The 16,901-nt window shown below is 44.2% G+C and overlaps 1 protein-coding gene across 2 annotated transcripts; it reads right to left on the bottom strand.

Moving 5' to 3' along the window:
• Positions 1-6,877: 6,877 nt before the first annotated feature.
• Positions 6,878-16,349, bottom strand: LOC142776560 (uncharacterized). Of its 2 annotated transcripts, none has more exons than XR_012887634.1 (4): positions 15,879-16,349; positions 7,615-7,759; positions 7,356-7,496; positions 6,878-7,266 (listed from the first exon to the last, which is right to left on the bottom strand). XR_012887634.1 is itself a non-coding variant. In XM_075880435.1 (4 exons), the coding sequence occupies exons 1-4, from the start codon at positions 15,950-15,952 to the stop codon at positions 6,919-6,921; spliced, it is 672 nt and encodes a 223-aa protein (XP_075736550.1). In that variant the 5' UTR covers positions 15,953-16,349; the 3' UTR covers positions 6,878-6,918. The 2 variants fall into 2 exon arrangements, 1 of the variants encoding a protein (XP_075736550.1); XM_075880435.1 differs by having other exon boundaries at positions 7,615-7,723.
• Positions 16,350-16,901: the final 552 nt, after the last annotated feature.

Here is a 16,901-nt window from a genome sequence, read left to right as displayed (position 1 = left end):
AAGTAAGTTCTCTGGGGGGAATTCGGCTCATCTGCCTCCCAGTGTTACTGATAGTAATAATGATCTTGAAAGTGTTTTTTTCACTAGAACTGACCACAATATAATGGATCCAGAATTTTCTTTTATAAATTCTGCGACTCGTCCAGTATGTATGCTCCTGAGAAGCACAGTCAGTGTCGTGTACTGCTGGCGCTCTGCTACATGCATAGTCGAGAAAAAGTACACTTTTATGCCCCAAGTTAGAGGTGATTAGATGATCGTAATTACTTGCAATGAAGCTGTACCGGAGCACATGTTGGTGCCACTGCCATTCGTTGCGCATCCCTCAGGCCTCACATAACCTCTAGTTTCAGAGACCTGTTGCAGAGAGAAACAGCAAGCATAGAGCGTTCGCTTTCTCCTGCTGGCACACTTCTGTCAAAGTGGACATCGAGTGCCTGCAGTCATCGAGTGAACTCTCCATGTTTACTTGGCACACGTCACACCATTAAAGTAGCAAGCGAATGTTTGATGCTATACACAGACAACGCTTCGTGTCAGCGGCGAACGCTTTGCTACAAAGACATTTGGCTGACACTCCATTGACTACGGGGCCAAACAGCTCTTGCTTTTAAATGCTGCAGACCAAATGGCGCGACTGTGCTTCAAGGGTTCTACTATTGCAAACTAGAGGTAAATGTGAGGCGTTGTGAGGAACTTTTAGGGGTTTGTGACTGCTCATTTGTGTGATACATTCGAGTATTTCGTTTGTGAACCGCAACAGGATAGGAGGAGTTCTTATCGAAGGATTTGAATACTCGCATACCCTCTAACATATTTGGTTAGTGACTCCTTCACTGGCATCAAGCTGGTGTGCTCATGGGGGCAGAATAGCCCACTCAGTGATGTCATTATTTGGTTTAATTCGGAGAAGTTTCGATGCAGTGCCACTCCTTGGGCAGAATAGGTGTGTGAGGGCGACACTACTGCTTGCAAAGGGGTCATTCTTGATTTGTGTGTTGGGGCGCCGTCCTCCCTCAAAATCGGTTGAAATGGAATTGGGAACAGGGCTAGCACACGATGGCCTATTTATTCTTCATTCAGACACTTCCTTGGTGGGCCCGAAAGTGTTACTGCATGGGGATTGAAAATTTTAAAAAGGAATTCAGTTTTATTTTGCGATTCAGACCCCGGTGTTGGCCACTTGGCGAAGTTCGTGGTGATTAAGGGGCATGATCATGAACAATCACGTCAGTGTGTGTTAGATGGTCGCTTGTGTTTTCGGATGCTGCAGTTGTATCAGAAAGCAGGCCATTCAATGTGGCCAGCTCCGCATCTTTAATTAGCAAGGGCTCACAAAAAATAATGAGGCAAAAAATAAGTGTCTGAGAACGGGAAGGAAAGAAGAAAAGACCACAGAACGCAGAGGTGTTTAAGTCTGATGCGACAGTTTTGATCAATTTCTTGTGTCCTGAGAAGGTTGCAGACACCCTAGAAAAACTGGCAAGACTCTTAGCGCTTTTCAGTAAGTTACTACACCGGCTTGATTACAGCTAGTTTCGGTGTCCCCTTGCTGAAGGCGTATTTCTCATGACGTCATAAAACCGAATGTTTTCACGTGGGACCAAAAAAATTTTAACATCCTGGCATTTCCAGCAACCTGCTTGGTCAACTTCTTTACTGTAGATAGGTCCGAGAAACAAGTAGCAGTGACGAGAAGCATGCTATGTTGCATACACTGTGGGGGAGCGCATGCGCCCAGCCACCTTTTCCCTTTTACGGCAGTGCAACAGCTTAGTTGCAGGGACATGACTGTCCCTTCGAGGCATGAGTCAATAAAGCCTTTTGCGAAGGGATGGAACATCCCTGCAGCCGGCGCTCGCGATCCCCTTTTTCCGACGCACGTACAGAACGGGTTTCCCCTCCCTCAGCGAGGGAACGTATTCTCGTCAGGGAAGGGAAACGGGTGTGAAGAAAACCAGCGTGCTGACGATTGGACGCCCTCTCTGACACTGGCCAAGGAAGAAGAAGGTAGAACCCGCAACTTCGTGCGAGCCAAGGACGACAGTGACCAAGGTGTAAGCATATATACTCTTGTCGTCTGTAGTGTCTCTATGCAGCATTTGCGCGTTATTGGTAACGTATAGCAATGAAGTGCTGTTTTTGACATAAGCTGTTGCCTTGTTCGCCTGAACCTGTGTAGCTGCAATGAGACAAGCATCGGATAAGGGACATTAATCGTGCATGGTACGACTGTGTGCGGCTAGAACATTAGCTAGGCATCTGCGTCAGCCGTACATAGGACGGACCCCCTACAACACTAACTCAATGCAATCATGTAACCACAGTGAGGAACGATGGGGGAACGTTAGCATAATACATGCATGAAGAGCGTGTGTAGCACGTTTACATGATAGGTAATGGCCACAGGGTTCCCTAAAATGAGGCTTCTGTATTTAACAGCTGAAGAAATTGTGCAAATCACAGTGGTTTGGACTGCAATCATTATTCAGGGTGTTATTCTGGGCTGTTCAATTCGGCCATGTTGTCTAATTCGCCATCTCATGAAGTCTCCTTGTGCTGCTGCAGTGGATGTAATTTGTTTAAAAATGCCACTACTACAAGCATTTACAAAATGGTGGCATTTAATAAAAACCTTGATTTGTGACTGCTGTAACTCCCCGTGCCTTCATTGTAGCAATGGGTTGGCAGGGGTGGCGCCAGGGGTGGGCATCGGGGGTGGGTGCTCCCTCAAGTGCCCCCTTCCCCCGGGTAAAATTTTTACTTGCCACCCCCCCCCCCCCCTGAAGAGCGAACATAGTCATAACACAATAGAGAAGCTCTTCATCTCACTGAAGGAACTGTTTATGGTAAGTGGGCGCCCTCCCATCCCTCCCTTCCCCCTCAGGTAAAATACTCCTGGTGCCACCCCTGTGGGTTGGTTTCATCATAAAAGGTAGTACATGGGTATGCCTAGTGTTCGTTCTTGCTGTTTCAATAGATGGATAGCAAAATGTCTCTGTCTGCTTCCGTCTTCCGGTTGGAGGGTTGCCTGGGATAGCTCGCCGGATTCTTTGGGCTGCCGTGTTGATACACAGTCTGCTGCGTGATTTTCTGCTGGTTATGAAAAAGACATGCTTTTGTGACGGGATTATTCTTGGCTGCTCGGCTTTAGGGTGTGCGAATTCCTCCGTGAAAGGAAAGAAAATGTTTCGATTTCCATGGAACGAAGCGCTCAAGCGAAAATGGGCGGTCGCCGTCAAACGAGCGATCGCGACCGTTGAGCTCTGGATACAAAACGTGGGAGCTAGATTATGTCAAGATCATTTCATCACCAGCAAGTTTTTTGGCGAACAACTTTGTCTACTTACTCTGTAGTGTCGTAACCTCTTTTTTAGTAATCAATCGAAACACACAGGTACCCCCAGCAAATATGCTCAGCAAGTGGATTATGTGCCGTCTTTATTCCCGTACTATGAAAGGGCAATCAAAGCTGCATGAAAGATGGCAGAGAGTTAATGTAAAACTAATTCGTGCACTTTTCGAATTCTGTAAGCAGTGGTTTCTCTCTGTAGTTACGCGTGGCATGCATCTTTGGAGAAAAACGGGAATTTGCGTGGCAACAGCAGCCAATATCGCACGCACAGGGCACCACTGCAGGCCAAACAGCGGATGATGTGATAAACTCACCGAGAGACGACTCTTCTCATAATATTTAGGACACCAAAGTGCCATCCTGCATTCTTACTACAAGCAACGCAAGGTTTGTGTGGGAGCTCTAGATTAATCGAGGTTGTTCAGTGGAGTGCACTGTGTACACATTAACATGCACGCGTTTCTCAGATAGATCGGCAGAAGTGCAGACAGACGTCGACACTGTTGTGTGCGATTCCTGCTAGCGTTTGAAAGAAGTCGGGAAGTTAAGACATACCATCGAGGAGCTCAAGCACGAAAGTACCCGGCACGTGGAAAAACGAGATCGGATTGTTGTGAAGCATATGAGCGAAGCAAAGGTCCAGTTTTACACAGGTGAGGAACAGCGTTTTTTGCTTGTATGAATGTTGAACAGTGGCTTGCTTAGACAAGTTAATATGTGCCACTCCGGCAAAAACTGAATGTGTTACTGCCTGTTTTCATCACAAACATTACTACGGTCATGTTCCTTCTTCAGGTCTCCTAAAAGCTGTATTTTTTACCATTTCATCAAGCATTGTGTCCGTCTTGCCCACGACCGAAAGAAGTTTCCGCATGATATACATCTCCTTACATTTTTGATGAAGCTGCGGCTCAATGATCCCTTCAGAGACCTGGCGTACCGGTTTAGTTTAGATCCCAGGACAGTGTGTCAGAGTTTTAGGACTGTACTCGACATCATGCATGGGGATTGGGAATTTAAAAAAGGAATGGAGTTTTATTTTGCTGTTCTTACCCCAGCGTTGGCCAGATGGTGAAGTTCGTGGCGGTTAAGGGGCATGATCGTGAACAATCACGTCAGTGTGTGTTAGATGGTCGCCTGTGTTATTGCTAACGTATAGCAGTGAAGCGCTGTTTTTGACATAGCCTATGTTTGACATTGTGAAGAATCCGAGAGCTGGCTGACTGAAAAATAACTGTAGTATTTTCCTAGGCTTCCGGCAATCATTGACTGTACGGAGGTGCATTTGGCAAGGTATGTTTCGGATACTTTTTTTCCCCCATGACTGCTTTCCACTGAATTCATAATTAAAACTGCTTGAAGCTGAAAAGCATGCTAAAAACATAATGGACACAGAAAAGGAAAGCAACCATTTAGTTTTTAGCAAATTTTCACCTTCAGTATGTACCGATTTGCCCAACTGTTGACATTGTTGCTAAAGTTATATCTTTTTAGGCCACTCAACCTGGATGAACGACAAGTGGTATGTAGCACATACAAACAGAACACCACACTGAAATATCTTGTTGCTGGTAATCCACACGGTGCTGTAATGTTTGTGTAAAAAACATGTCGAGGCAGAATATCTGACAAAGGACTGACATTTTCATGTAGTGAGTTCCACACACTCCCTTTTTGTGTTGTTGAAGCATTCACAACATTGCCTCCTCTAACCTGAGCATGAGTGCCTTTCTACTTTTGTTACTAGCTTTGAGTCATGATCTGCACGTCGAATCGCCCACACTGCTAGTTTGTTCATAGGTCAAAGTGAAAATTTTATGACTGGCCTAGCATAATCTAAGTTATGTATTGTTACGGATGTTACATGCACGTAGCAGTATAAACAAAATTTAAATGATGGTTTTTCCAGGATTTATGGAGCATCTTGAATGTGGAGACGAAGTTTTGGCAGACCGTGGATTCTAGCTTTTTAAAGAATTTTATGGAAGAAATGTGCAGCTAATAACACCCAGTTTTGTCAAGAGCCAAGTGCAACTACCAGGACGGGAGGTCACAACATCAAGGAGGATTTCTTCATCTCGTATCTTTGTGAAACCCGCAATTGGCCGCATAAAGAAATGGCGTCTAATGACTGATACAGTGCAGCACAGTCTTGTCGACATCTACGATGAGATAACCTTTATTGTTGCTGGTTCGACTAACTTGTGCCCACCATTGTCTAAGAAGGGTGAGTACCATGTCGATTTTTGTTGTTATGTGGGGGAGGGCATGTTGACTAATTCATGGGCGCCCTCTTACTAAGTTGTTTGTTTTATAGTAGCATAATGACATAAAAAAGAGCTAGGCGAAAATTTTGATATTTTTTTTTACATGAAGTATCACTGCCATAGCCTATGAAACTTTGCTACTGCCTATGCAAGTTTGCACACAAATGTAGGGAATGTGCAGCATAAACTTGGTAAGCAAGCCTCACCTGCTGCAGGAGCTTAGCCCTCAAGGAAAGGGGATGTGCAGAGTAAATTCAGTAGACAAATTTCACCTTAAATAGCAACTTAGCACATGAGAGCATGGGACGTGCAATGTAAATGCACTCCATGAGCCTTACTTATCACAGTATTTAAATTAACAAACGCAAGGGTTGTGCAGAGTAAATGTAGTAGACTAGTGTCACTCACAACAACTTAGCATGTAAGAACATGGACGTACAATGTAAATGTACGAGATGAGCCTTATATATATCACAGCAGTTAAGTGAAAAAGCACTGTGGATGTACTGGGTAAATACAAAACTCCTGTGTACTTAGATTTAGGTGTGCATCAAAGAATCGATCGTGACCAAAAATAATTCCAAGTCCCGTATTATGGCATTGCCTCATAATCATGCATCATTTTAGCATGTTAAACACCAGCCACTAACTAAAGTGAACAAACCTCACAATGCTTTTTAAAACATTGTTTCATTGCAAAATGTAAACCTGATTGCATTATTAGTTCTACTTGTTTTGTGTTATAGTACCCATTACAATGCACTGTCTAGGCTGTGTTGCTGAGAATATTTCTTGGCATGACAATCTCTTGTATGAAACTGTGCACGCTCACAGTGTTCACGTGCATAAAATAAAATCTTCCTTTTTCTCTATTACTACGAGGTGCTCACCGCTCTCAACATGGACATAGGTGTAGCACTTTCTTATATTATGCAGGTTGAAGTGCAGCTGGGCCTGCACTCGTTAAGAGTAAGAGTGACTTTCTTTTAACCTTCCTGCAGAGTCAAGACAGAAGTATTTTTTTTCTGCTGGCCTTGTGCAATCAGATTTACTGGGTTGCAGTCTTTGAGGCTGTAAAAGCACTTGATTTTGACTACTGCTGGATCATGGCAATCGCACCTGAAAATTCCATCTGGACTGCAACCGAGAAGAGGGTAGTTTGGATTAATCAATAATCCACAGTCTTCAATTCTTCTATTAATCTGCTGTCGCCGTAAAAGATCAAGCAGCCTCTCTTTCGCCACAGGTTCATTCGTAATGCTGTATTGCACTGCGGGCACTGAAAATCCGGTTTATTTATGTCTTTGAACGACAAACATTCATGAATATGGAGGCTGTCACCCTTCCTTTTCGGTGAAAAAACCAAAGGGAGCTGTCTCGCTTACTTCTTGTGCCTAGTTCAATAGCCCTGGCATCATCCCCTGTGATGGTAAGCTTTTCCATCACTAACTGTGCTAATTTGCCAACATTTTCACTCTGCAGTACTCTGCGGGACAGGTAAGTTCTCGTAAAAGTTGACAGTGGGAACTCCAAAGTCACTGCTAGGACATTAGTAAAAATATCTTCCTGCAGTGGCATTTCTTCTGCTGCTTTTTTCCTTAGTCGGCACATGGTTATCGTGAAAACTGGGGCACAAGAAGCAACCTGTAATGAAGGTTGCCAATGTTGTGGACTTTAAACTGCGGAGGCTATGGCACAGGCTCTCTGAAAGGCCAGCAATATCTTGTACTCACCTCTCGCAGTTTCTGCATAAAACTGTAGGAATCTGGCGAGCCATGTGACACGGTGCCCATCCTCTTTAGTAGCACTGTTGACAGAATGCCATAAGTGTGGCAGAATGCCTTTAGAATTTTTTGCCTGAATCTGAAAAGCACCTAATGGTTGAGAAATTTACAATGTAAAACAGCAGAATGCATTAGGTTGTTTGCGTAGTTAATAGCGATACCTGCCACATATTCTCTGAATATACAGTGAATTCCCACATTTTCTCACCTTTTTCAGAAGAGGTTTCACCCAGTCACATGGAGAATCAGTTAGAGCAGCACTGCCAGAACTGACTTGCATCCAGAAATTAACGGCGAAGCACACTGCCGCAGCATGACTGCAGAATCGCCCCAACCTTGACATTAATCAGAATCTACGATGAACATTATATGACCATTATACTTGCTACTAGAAGCACTTGTGGCAAAATTTAAAACAGAAGTCCTGAACATAAAAACAGCTTTCGATGATTTTCATGGGGTACACATAGCCGTACTTGGTAAACCAAAGAAAGCATAGCAGGTGCTTTTTACAGTGTGATAATTACGAAATAAGAAGGAGTAATATCTTATAGAAAGTGTTTAGCATAACATTCAGACTTAGCAATAGAAATTATCAAATTACCATCCAGAAGTTAACAAAATGCAGCCTGTTAGGCACTGCTGCACAAATTGTAAGGCACAGCATGTGCTATCAGTCCCCACTTATCCCGAGCACTATTTTGCCAAATCTCATACAGTCAAATCTCAATAATTCAAACTTCTGGTCAATTGGAACTCACCATGAGGTCTCGTCAAAGCTATGTGTATTCCAGTGGATGGAAACGACCGGTAATTCTATTGCGCAAGCACTTGCGACAGTTAATTCAAACATACCGCGCTCGGCAGCACCTCCGACACCTCAACGCTGCGCGCGAGAAAAAGAAAACGGAAAGAAAAGGCTGCGGTGGAATGTTTTCTCTCTCTCAAATGCCCACCTGCTACGCGCCTGCTCCATGCTTCTCCCTTTTCCGCCCGTGCCACATAAAGACCCTTCTCCTTCCAGCGCCGCGCGCAAAGAGAGAGGGAAAAAAATTGGCCCCGTATCTGCATGTTAATCTGCAAATTTTGTCGAAAGACGATAATCTTGCGTGTGGAGAGAGTGAATAAAACATTTATTTGACGTTCTGCACAAGAAAATCGGAGAATGGTATTCTGGAGGCGCTGCGTTAGAGTGCCTCGAGCGTGCAGCGGAGGTGAACGAGCGCATCATGCACATCATGGATGGATGGATGGATTGATATGGCTGTACCTTATAGATCTGGCGGTGGCTAATGCCGCCAAGCTGTAATACCTAGTGAACCAAAAACTAGATTTAACTTTTTGTTCCTTTAAATAGTGAGGTTCAGAATGGGTACTTTGCAGTGAAGGGTTTAATTTTCACTCGTGCCATGACTTTAACCACCAATCAGATAACCTCCTTCTAGTTAGTTCTACCCACTTGAAGTCTATATTGCTGTCCTTGTTCCTAAACCCCTGTGCTTTGAAAAACTCTGCGCCATCATCCTGAACTATAGGATGAAGTCCTTTACAGAACATTATCAACTGTTCGGCAGTTTTCTCCTCCTCTCCACACACACTGCATACCGTGTGAACCCCTTCGTATTTGGCGTGATATGTCTTGGTTCGCAATTTATTTATTTATTATTTATTTATTTACAAGTACTGCTGTCCCATGCCTGTGACATTACAGGAGCGAGTACAGAAAAATCAATGAAAACACAGAAACAAACAATAGTGCGCACAAATTTATGTGACTAACACATAAAATTTTTCCCGAACTCTACAGTGTTCAGTCTACGCAATGCACCATCAAGCTTGTTCTAAATTTTTACCACACGCGGAAAAAAAGAGAACTTGAAACTATCCAAACGAGACCTGAAGGGTACAAGGTTCAAAGCGTCTGTACTACGTGTTGTACGCACTGGTATATCAGCGAAAGATAAGGGCGCGTGAACGCGGGTCATTTTGTGTACAATCTTGTGCAACAAGATAATACTCTCACGTGTACGGCGGTGTTCCAGTGAATGAAGTGACAACAAATGAGCATGTGAAGACGGGGAGAAGTCCCGATCATAACGGTTAAAAATGAACCGTATAGCCTTATTCTGCACAGATTCTAACTGATAATTCTTTTTGGTTTGGCCCCCTGCTGTTTTATAAATATTTACCCGTCAATTTTCTGGTTCGCTTCCTTCATTTTGTATCGACAGTGTTCATGTACAAGTAGCTGAAAACCTTCCTAGCTCAACGCTTTTTCATTTCTCTTAATCGCTTCTCAAATTTTATCTTGCTGCTAGCTTCCCTGACCTCAAATGATGTACATCCCATATCGCCTTGTACTCCCCGATTTGGTATATTCCCGTTAGCTCGTAAGGCAAGCCTACCTATTCCACGTTCCTTAATTTCTAATCCTGCTTGAACTTCTGATCTCATGCACAAGACCGCATTGCTGAACGTCTGACCAGGTACAATGACCCCTTTCCATATTACTCTCACAACATCATACCTATTGTGATTCTACAGTGCCCTGTTTTTCATCACCGCTGCATTCCTGTTACCTTTAGTCGTCACGTATATTTCGTGTTCCCTTAGGTACTCGGCCCCATTGCTTATTTATATGCCCAGATATTTGTATTTATCTGTTATCCATAGCATGACCTCTTGTATTCTAAGCTCACTACCTTCATTATCATTAAAAATTATGACTGCTGATTTTCCCTTACTGAATCTGAAATTTAACCTATCTCCCTCATTATCCCAGACGTCAATCAATCCCTGCATATCTTCCTTATTGTCAGCCATTAGTACTATATCATCTACGTACATCAATGCTGATAGTGCCTGTTGAATGAGTTTTCTTTATTTCATGAAAGAAAGGTTGAAGCCCAGTCCACTTCCCTCTAATTTGGCCTCTAATCCTTGTAGGTACATCATGAATAACAAGGGTGACAGAGGACATCCCTGCCTAAGCCCTCGTTTTACCTCTGCGGGCTTGGATACCTGTTTTTCCCAGTTTATAACTATGTTGTTACCTTTATAGATATCCTTTAAGAGATTAGTCACTCCATCTTCCACACTTAGTGTGTCCAGTATTCCCCACAAATCCTCTTGAACCAGGCTATTGTACGCTCCCTTGATATCAAAAATGCTAGACGCAGGGGCCTGTGTTCTTTTTCTGCTATTTCGATGCACTGCGTCAGTGAGAACAGATTGTCTTCCAACCTCCTGCGTTTCTGAAACCCATTCTGCAGTTCCCCCAGCACCCCCTCATCCTCTATCCATGCCTGCAGTCGTTTTTTTATAATTTGCATTGCCAGCCTGTAGACCACTGATATCACTTATAGGACGGTACTTGTTTATGTCAGCTTTGTCTCCCTTTCCTTTATAGATCATGCTCATCCTGCTAACTTTCCTTCCATCGGGAACTTCTCCGTCGATTATTATTTTACTCACTGCCTCTCTCAAAGCCTGCTTAGACTTCGGACCTAATGTCTTTATCAGCATAATTGGAATGCCATCTGGGCCTGTTGATTTACCACTAGGAACCTTTTTCCCAGCCCTTTTCCACTCTCATTGTGAAAATGGAGCCATTGTGCCACTTGATTCATACATGACTATTGTGGTGCATAAGGCACTTTGTTGAAATTTTTTCTGTCACCCTTGTTCTTATATACTCAATAGCTTCGTCCCCTTTTAGCTTAGCCCTTTGAGCTGTAGTTATAAATCTCGGCTCTAGGCTCGTCTAATTTCTTAGGGAGTTTAGATGGTTCCAAAATTTCGCACCTGCCTTTTTATCTTTTTATGTACTCCTGCCAGCCACTGAGCTCCCTTTCTTCTAATTTTTTCATTGATCAGAAGGGATGCATCCCTTCTACAGCTTAGAAAGATTTCCCATTTTCTTTCAACATCATCCGTCGGTTCACCCTGCTGCTTAGCATGTCTGTGTTCCCTAGAGGCTTCCTGACGTTTTGCTATGGCTCTCTTAACTTCCTCATCTCACCAACTTTTGGGTTTGTGTCTTCTTTTCCGGGGTGACTTGTCACGTGCCTTAGCAAGCTCCAACTCAAACAGTCTACTTAGATTCGTGTATGTCCACACTCTTTTATTATCCTCAGTGATTACTTTCTTGATTTTTTAGTGGCTATTTCAATTTGCCTTTCTGAATGAAAATTTTCCTGTAGTTGCTCATCTTGTCTTCCCACTTTCACTGCTCTTCCAAAACTTAGCTTGATACGTTTGTGATCACTACCCAGACTTCTGGTGCCACCTTCATTATTGCAATCCCCTGAGCTTATCGTACATCCTATGTGACATCAGTGCGTTATCTATCGTCGACTGCAGCCTTCCTGCCTCCCATGTTATTTGCCCTTCACACTTCTCGGTACTGTTGCAGTTGATCAAATCAAGCCTTTCACACATATCCATGATCATTTTGCCTGTCAGGTCGGTATACCCATATTTATCTTCTATGTGCGCATTCATATCTTTTAGTATAATTATCTCGCACTCTCCTCCTAACTCCTGAGTGTCATTTGATATACACTCTACCATTGCCTGGTTTTCCTCTCTGGCCTTTGCTCCCGTCCACAAGTATACGAAACCAAGAAGTGTCATTTGCCCTGCCACTTTCCCTTTTAGCCATAAACGTTCCTCTCACTCCTGCTTGACCCTTTGCCAGTCTGTACTTTTACGAATGAATGCCCCAATATCACCCCCCTTTCTGCTGCCTTCTGTTCTAATACAATATTCCCACACGTACTTGGTTTGTTAGGAGGTTGTTCCATGTCCCGGACATGTGTTTCTACAAAACCGTATACCATCGGCCTCTCCTCCCTTAGTTGTTCTATCTCTTCCCACTTCAGCTTGTTCCTACCACCCTGCATGTTAATACACCCTGCCTGAATTGGCTCGGCGCTCGTGGCTACATCAATTTCTGCCCCGGACTCTACCTATCTTAGATACTGGTGCCACTTTGGAATCGTATCTGTCCATACCACCGGTCAAAGAGTCTCCCTGGTTGTTTTCCTCGTTACTAGCTATCCTGCACCGCGAAGGGTCCGCTTACCCACCAAAAAAGCTACGGCGCGTCCTGCAAGTCGCCAACCCAACTTATGACCTAGCCGCCCATTGAAGTGAATTCTGTCTCGTTGAACCCCCCCCCCCCCCCACCTATGCACCTCTCTGTTTATTTTCACCACCTGAAAGCCTTTCTCTCGACTCATCCGTCATATCACTTGGTTTGCGTTGACAACCGCTCTTTGCAGGTTGCTGTCACACACCGGTACCTCCGGTATCGTGCATATCACTACCTGTACCTGAAAAGTGGCATGCATGTCATCGACCCATTTCGCCAGTGCGGTCGCCAGTCCTGCACTATCTTCATTTAAGATATCGTTTAAATCGTCTGAAATTACAACGAGATTTCGACCATAAGCTGTAGTTTTGAGTTTTGCGCTCGCTTGCCTCATGACTGCTTCCAGCTTGCGTCCTGGGAACGCCCCTACTGCAACCCTCTTGTCACCTCGTACCCTCCCTTTGATGGCTTCTGTGCATCGATTTAAATTCGAGTCCCCGGCGATTATCACATGCTGTGACTTTTCAGCTGGAGCGTCCTGCACCTGGAGGTTACTTGCACCTGTGACGCCAGCTGCTTTGTCCCCTGCCAGCCCCACCACTACTTCGCTGAAGCTGTGCTTTGGGACAATTGAACCGGCTGAACCTGTTTTTTCCAAACTTGCTTGCTCTTTTTTCTCCGCCGTTCTGGTTGCCGGTTACCTACTGTTTTCTCCGTAGGCCGCTTCTTTGTTTACCTTGGTTAGTGCTTCCTCGGCGGACTTCAGCCTTTCTCCCATTGCCCGCGTTTTCTCTTGCTCTGTCGCCAACGCAGTCTCGAGTTCGGTGATTCTCATCAGCAGGTGACTTTGGGCGACCATCAATTTCTCCATTTTTTCCTCGACCTAACATTGCCTACAATTCACGTCAGCTTCTTTTCCATCAGCTTCTACACTTGGGTCCACTTTTAAACCCACCCCACATCCTGAACACAATACAGCCTATTTTACCATGCCTTTCGGACACTAATTGTCCCTATGACTTGTCTCACTCGATAATTACAAAACTTGAGCCCTGCCCTACGAAAAGGAGAAAAACTAAGCTCTACTACAAAAACTTTACTAGGGCTACAAAATGCCCTCTAGTGGGGAATTTTACATTTCTCAGCATATATGAACTCGTTAAATTGTATAAATAGCGCCATGTATGGCCGGATTTAGTCTCAATGAAGGCCGAACCTCATAAGCGCGAAAATGCACGCGACAGCGACAAGCGACGCGACGTGGATCGGCTTCGCGCGATCAGTCGCTAGCGCAGGCAAACCTCATTCACGCGACGGCTTCGGCGAGCGAATTTCACTGTTGCTGGCATGAGGCCGTCTACTCGCACCAAGAAAACCGCGTAGCGAGTGGTATGCAATTTAAAAATAAGATATATTGTTGTGTAATGAAACGGAAAGTGTTTATTATTGCCTTGCAGCACTTTTTTATATGCACTTGCGTAATAAACATTGCGTTATTTCTTGTTGCGCATACGTGACTCGGGCAGGGTCACGTGCACCTATGTAGTCCATGTCTTTTCTGGTATTTCGCTATTGGCTGCTTGAGCCCAGCATTTCCGGGCGATGAGCGATGGTTTCCAAATCTGGAGAACCGAGCGATCGCGCGAAAACGAGCACGCGACACGTCGCGCGAACGCCCTGTTTCGTCGCTCATAGCGTCGCTCGTCGCTGTCGCGTGCATTTTCGCGCTTATGAGGTTTGGCCCTGACCGGTGGTTACATACAAATAACGCAGACGAACGGTTGACGCCATCTCTAAAAGTGACGCTTTGCCTTCAAAAGTCTTCACTAACTATACCCTACTGGTACTTCCCTATGAGTACAGTGAACCACAAGAGGTAGCCAAGGCCACAAATCAAACCGGGCATTTTGCAGTCTGAAGATGACGTTTGTTCTCCACATTTCTTGCAATATGATCCTCCCCTTTGTTTCGCACGAAGATAGGTCATTTTGCCTCGTAATTGTATATTGTTACTTTGGCAAGTACAACCCCAAAATTTTTATTGTGTGTGTGTGTGTGTGTCAAGGAAAGAAGTTACCCTTAAGAGCTCGTTTTGTTTTTCGTATTTCACGCGATATTATTGAGATCTAACAGACAATAATACCAAGGAAAGTATAGGGGAAGTTATTAGACAGAATTGTAATGTTATTGTGAAGAAAGAAAAGTGTCTGAAAAGGTAACTTGCCGTGGGCAGGAACCAAACCTGCGACCTTCGGATAACGCGTTCAATGTTCTACCGTTCAGCTACCATGGCGGCTATCCTCACGGCCACTTTATTGGTTATATATGTGAATTTAAACGTGGGAGTGTCAGTCAGCGCCATCGGTAGCGATGGCGGCGAGTGTGGCACACTCTTGATGAGCCTATATGGCGTCACGTGCTAAGTGAGCGTATTACGAACTGGCAGCTGACCAATATTCCCTCGTATACAACCTATGACACCAAGTCTGCCAGTACGAGACCCTCGTTAATAAATATGGGAAAGAAGTGTATACACTTAAGGGCTCGTTTTTTCCGTGTTTTGAAAACACGGAAAAGAGAGAAGAAGAGAAATGGCGTCCATGACCAAGGACGTGGCGGGCGGCTTCTATAGCCAGTTGTCTAGTCCATGTGTCCTCAAGGGAGCGAAGAACCGCCTTGAAGACCAGGGTGTGGTGCTGTGAAGGAAAGAATATATCCCTCTCGTGCTGGCCGCGCTGCGGCTTTCGCGCTGAGGGTAGTAGCGGAGATGCAGTCGTTGTCGTCGTCTTTAGAGTGTGTAAGCGCTGGACATTGGCGCTCACAGCTTCTCTTGCCAGGAGAATGCCGAAGCTGGAGTACACTTACTTTGCAAGCTGCGTGCAGAATTGATTGACTCGTTGCGAGGCAAACGTGTGCAGACGCGCATAACCGATTACTTCATTCAAGGATGGATGTCTTGTGATTTGTGAATAAATGTAAGCCTTCTGAAACTTCCCCCTCGTGTGTTAGCTCAACGCACATGCACCACTGCATGGGGAGCCCTCCATTTACTTTGCTTTCATTAATTAGAACACATTTTCGGGCCCCTTCGTGTTCGAATTATTGAGATTTGACCGTATTTATTTTTTTATAGTGAGTGAATTTCTCATTAAAATCACTAAGAACACTCTTTATGCATTGTGTGGCTTGAATATATGTTGACTCCACATGTGTGTCTCGCACAAACAGGACCCTTCATGGATTCTTTTTTCTTGCACAGTCTGGTATAGGGAACAATCTTTCACAAGATGCATTACCCTGCCATGCATGTGCACCTGGCGTTTTGAGTTTTTCTACCCACCGTTCTCAGTACCCAACACTCGTACAGAGGCCCTTACCTTTGCGAGGGGCTTACATAGCCCTTCAAAACACGTTGTCCTTGTCTGGGCCTAGCTCTAGGTATGTCATGCATTTTGCCTGCAAACACAAGTTCAAATACACTGTAGTGAATATGCAAAACACAGCTCTAAGGCAGCCGTATCAGTAATGCATGAAAGTCCATTAAAAGCTTGCATTATGCTGCCACTTGCCTATATTTAGGCAGAGTCAGCCCATCTCTCTCATGACTAGGAAGTTATGTAGAGCTGTGCTGTTTGATTACTACAGCTGTGAAGCACGCACGTTATTTAGTCATATTTTATAATGTCTCATTTGTGCATTGACACGATTTATAAATCTACATGTACTCCTAAGCTCATCCACAAAATAATAATTGTAGTTCTTAGTGTATTGTTCTTTTTTACTCCATTCTGAAATGTGCACAGAGTAACCAGAGCAACATTCTAAAAAGTCATGCCAGCATGGCCATTTTTCGAAGCATTGCATGTGAAAATGGCATACTTGAGGACATGTGCTTTGCAATGTACCCACATGTATTGCTATTAAAAGCTAAGTTGGTCGTGCTGTTTGTTTTAGCAACAATAACAAATCAGGTGTACCAGACTTTACATACTGATACGCATCTAAGGCACGAAAAGCCTCAAAAGAATTGCCATCATGGCCTTCTTTTTCTAGAAAATACGAGCTTTTCTGGGCATAGTTAATTTCTGGCTACAGGTGCTCTCCTTTTTCATAATTTAAATTCCTTATTGTGCCCAGGTAGAAGGCTGTTGGACACCTGGAACAGCCAGTAATGATCGTTAAGAATTGTTATATGCAACCATAGGCAAGCAAATACACATGCTTTGCATGCATGCAGTGAGTTTTAACAAGAGTAGATATTGCCATGTACACAAATTTTAAATATGTAAACGCAACAAAAATTTTTGAATTGAAGTTTTGCCGCTGTTGCGTCCCGGGATTTACCCGATGCTTCACTGGCACCACGTAGTTCACACTGAAACATCCGCTTTCTACAGCGA

Source organism: Rhipicephalus microplus, chromosome X (genome assembly GCF_043290135.1).
Source record: "Rhipicephalus microplus isolate Deutch F79 chromosome X, USDA_Rmic, whole genome shotgun sequence".
NCBI classification, from domain to species: domain Eukaryota; kingdom Metazoa; phylum Arthropoda; class Arachnida; order Ixodida; family Ixodidae; genus Rhipicephalus; species Rhipicephalus microplus.
The sequence above is the reverse complement of the archived record's forward strand: the minus strand, read 5'-3'. Positions and strand labels throughout refer to the sequence as shown.

What these genes read in the sequence shown, in the direction of transcription:
- LOC142776560 (XM_075880435.1), bottom strand. Translation starts at nt 15,952, where the DNA reads ATGCATGACATACCTAGAGCTAGGCCCAGACAAGGACAACGTGTTTTG. An exon ending in TATGTAAGCCCCTCGCAAAG is followed by an intron (nt 7,724 to 15,878) that starts GTAAGGGCCTCT and finishes GCGATTCTGCAG; the next exon opens with TCATGCTGCGGCAGTGTGCT. An exon ending in TTATGCAGAAACTGCGAGAG is followed by an intron (nt 7,267 to 7,355) that starts GTGAGTACAAGA and finishes CCTTCATTACAG; the next exon opens with GTTGCTTCTTGTGCCCCAGT.